Below are 4,100 nucleotides of genomic sequence, written 5' to 3'. Positions count from 1 at the left end.
TGTTTAGACCTCTACACTACCCAGTGTTTAGACCTCTACAGTCTACACTACCCAGTGTTTAGACCTCTACACTACCCAGTGCTTAAACCTCTACACTACCCAGTGTTTAGACCTCTACACAAACCTCTACACTACCCAGTGTTTAGACCTCTACACTACCCAGTGTTTAGACCTCTACACTACCCAGTGCTTAAACCTCTACACTACCCAGTGTTTAGACCTCTACACTACCCAGTGCTTAGACCTCTACACTACCCAGTGATTAGACCTCTACACTACCCAGTGTTTAGACCTCTACACTACCCAGTGCTTAGACCTCTACACTACCCAGTGATTAGACCTCTACACTACCCAGTGATTAGACCTCTACACTACCCAGTGTTTAGACCTCTACACTACAGTGTTTAGACCTCTACAGTAGTGTTTAGACCTCTACACTACCCAGTGTTTAGACCTCTACAGTAGTGTTTAGACCTCTACACTACCCAGTGTTTAGACCTCTACACTACCCAGTGTTTAGACCTCTACACTACCCAGTACTTAGACCTCTACACTACCCAGTGTTTAGACCTCTACACTACCCAGTGTTTAGACCTCTACACTCCCCAGTGCTTAGACCTCTACACTACCCAGTGATTAGACCTCTACACTAGTGTAAGAGCCAAAGCTATATATATTTAGGTTATTGTATTATATGAATGTTTAATATTGATTGGATTTAGATAAAGTCATTGAACCGTCGTATTTGTCATAATAGGGCATTCTAGAACATAGAACCTTCTAGAACGTTTGTGGTGATTTCGTAATAGACCTTTCTGGAACATAGAACATTCTGGAACGTTTGTGGTGATGTCATAATAGGCCTAACATAGAACATTCTAGAACCACAGTATGACGTCATGATAGAAAGTTATGGAACCTTCGTGATGTCACCGTATGAGGTCATAACCGACATTCTAGAACATTTGGGTCTCTATATAAGCGGGCGTTTCTCAGAACGGCAGTTTTGCATCTTCGACCGGACTGAACAGGACCGAACGGATGGACTCAACAATGGACTGAAGCCAGAAGCCAGCAAGTGGATTTACGGCTTTCGCATTACGCACGAATATCTTCTCCTGGAGGACGCGTGCTAGCAGCAATGGCGAGCGGCAAGAAGAGTGCGCTTCTGTCCGCTTTGGCAGATTATGGTGACGATTCCGAGCCCGATTCTGATCCCGAGACCGAAGAAACAGGTGGCCATGGACGGGGTCTAGTCTCTGCGGGCTACGGGGAGGATGACCAGAGTCGGGTGGAGGATCCCAATGAGAAGGGATTTGGAGATGAAGACGGCGGAGACAGTTCCCGCAACTCGGACATGGATGAGTCAGACGAGGGGAGAGACACAGATGATTATAAGGAGATCTCCGATGTAGAAAGGAGAGACCCCGATGAGCTGGTTGCGCTCTTCTCGGAGAAGGTGAGGAACATGTCACCTGATGAGATCAGGATCCCCCCTGAGCCCCAAGGCCGCTGCTCCACTGCCCTCCAGGAGAAGATATGCAAGCTGTACGAGCAGACACAATATGAACATTTTGACACAAACAACTACATCCAGACAAAGAAGGAATTCCGAAACCCGAGTATTTATGAGAAGCTCATCCAGTTTTGTAGTATTGATGAACTGGGAACCAACTACCCAAAGGACATGTTTGATCCTCACGGCTGGTCAGAAGACTCTTACTATGACGCTTTAGCCAAAGCCCAGAAAGTAGAGATGGACAAGCTGGAGAAAGCCAAGAAAGAGCGGACCAAGATTGAGTTTGTGACGGGTACCAAGAAAGGCACCAACCCCGCCAACACTGCACCCTCCACCGCCAGCACCACCAGCACCACCACAGCCACAGTTGTTGGAGATGGTGGAGCCTAGTGAGTGGATCCACATCACCCTCCTGGACCAGGTTAACAGCCCCATCAGAACCACAGTACTGGGGCAGAGGCTGCTACTTTTAAAACATTATCCTTACATTTAAACTTGCACTTTAATTTGTATTATTTAATTTGTTTATTATGATTGATTATTGTATTTGTTATTCAAATACATTTGATTAAGCAAGTAGCTTAATTAATATCCAAATGTAAGAACCAAAGCTATATACATTTAGGTTATTGTATTATATGAATGTTTAATATTGATTGGATTTAGATAAAGTCATTGAACCGTCGTATTTGTCATAATGGAGCGATCTAGAACATAGAACCAGTGCTGAGACCTCTACACTACCCAGTGCTTAGACCTCTTCTACACCACCCAGCCGCACAGAGTACCAAGAACTATTGACAGAACCCATGACACGGGAGGTCAGTGTTGTATGCCACAACAACCCATGAATATTTCATTGAAAAAATTCTCTTCTTCCTTTTCGTTTAATTTGCTAACTCCTCTCATCCTCTGACAAAAACCACCCCGGGGTTCATAAACCACAGCATTTTTCCACACAAAAATGGATTTTTCTGCCTTGGCTTCAGAACGTGTCCCTGGCAGCGGATATATTTCACTGCCTCGCCCACGGCAACCGTGAACTTTGTTTTTCATAATCATTTGTCACATTTCCTGGAGCGAGACGCCCCCCTTTTCTCCTTCTCTTTGAGGTTCTGTTTGCCGGCCGGCCGGCCCGCTGCTGTTTTTCCCAGAGCCTGGTTGGTTAAACGCAGGAGCGCCATACTGTATGCAGGTCCGCAGGTCATCTACTGCCGGTATCTACTGCCGGTATCTTCGGAGCAATGCCACTCAAACACACAAAGCGTGAGTGAGGGGCGCTTTCTAGGAGCGGAGGGGAAGAGTCGGCATCAACGCAGCATCATTTATTTTAATATATCAGACAGACAATAAAATGTGTGGTACATCACACAAGAACATAATAAAAGTACATGTATACAATATACAATACATCACATGTAAACACAAAAACACAAAACAGAATAGTCTACATAATAGTAAAAGTGTATGGGTAATACAGTAATTTTGCAGTTTTGCAGTTGGGACCCGACTACAGAAAGCAGCGACATTCTTCTTGTAGGAAGTTATGTACAGTAATACAGATTTAAATTCGCCAAGAGAGACCAGGTCATCATAAGAGGTGCAATAACTACACACCTCAACCTATAGTCTACCCATTATAACACTCTATAATAGTACAATGGCACTGTATATACCATATATATTTATCTATATCTCTATGAATATATCTGCATATATTGCTATTTACATACATGCGTACACACCCACGCTATGCATATCTATGTGTATATCCCATACCTACTCTAATACTGTATTTATCACTGTACATAATAATACTGTACATACATCAAACTAGCATATTTACTCAGTAGCTTTGTTTTATATATTCCATTTAATCACTACACTATTGTTATGCACTTATACAGTTACGTTTGCACTCTGGTTGGATGCCAATTTATTTTCATTGTACTGTGTGAAGACAATACATTTAAATCTAATCGAATCAAATTAGATTAGATTAGATTCAAATGTATTGGCACTATACAGCACAAGTACAGTACAATGGAAATTGTAAGTTTAACTGCAAATGTAACAGTAGAGTGCAATCCAAATTCTAATTGAATCTATCGAAATCTGAATCGAAATCTAAATTCATGGACCACACTGAGATTGTGCATTAATCAACACCGATCGTTAAAAAGGTATAATCCGCAATGGAAAAACTGTGATTTTACATGTCTGCACTTTATGTGCTCATGTCTTTTTTTTCCCTGTTGTGAAGCACTTTGAGCTGCAATTCTTGCACGAAAGGTGCTAATATACAAATAAAGTTCATTATCATCAAACAGCGAACGAGCCCTGCTCGGTATTTCTGCACTTTGTTTTCTCTGACCGGGTCTGACTGAGCGAGTGTCGTTATCATGAACCCTCCACCCCGTCCACGTCCATGAACCCTCCACCCCGTCCACGTCCATGAACCCTCCACCCCGTCCACGTCCATGCACCCTCCACGTCCATGAACCCTCCACCCCGTCCACGTCCATGCACCCTCCACCCCGTCCACGTCCATGAACCCTCCACCCCGTCCACGTCCATGAAC

The 4,100-nt window shown here is 43.6% G+C and overlaps 1 protein-coding gene across 1 annotated transcript; it reads left to right on the top strand.

Moving 5' to 3' along the window:
- Nucleotides 1-1,141: 1,141 nt before the first annotated feature.
- On the top strand, nucleotides 1,142-1,909 carry LOC311230743 (SAP30-binding protein-like; the record flags this gene model as incomplete). Its single annotated transcript, XM_084317102.1, has 1 exon — nucleotides 1,142-1,909. One exon carries the CDS (start codon nucleotides 1,142-1,144, stop codon nucleotides 1,907-1,909), a length of 768 nt encoding a protein of 255 aa, XP_084173228.1.
- Between the last annotated feature and the right edge of the window lie 2,191 nt (nucleotides 1,910-4,100).

Source organism: Notolepis coatsorum, assembly GCF_963971535.1.
Source record: "Notolepis coatsorum genome assembly, chromosome: 6".
Taxonomy (NCBI): domain Eukaryota; kingdom Metazoa; phylum Chordata; class Actinopteri; order Aulopiformes; family Paralepididae; genus Notolepis; species Notolepis coatsorum.
The sequence above is the reverse complement of the archived record's forward strand: the minus strand, read 5'-3'. Positions and strand labels throughout refer to the sequence as shown.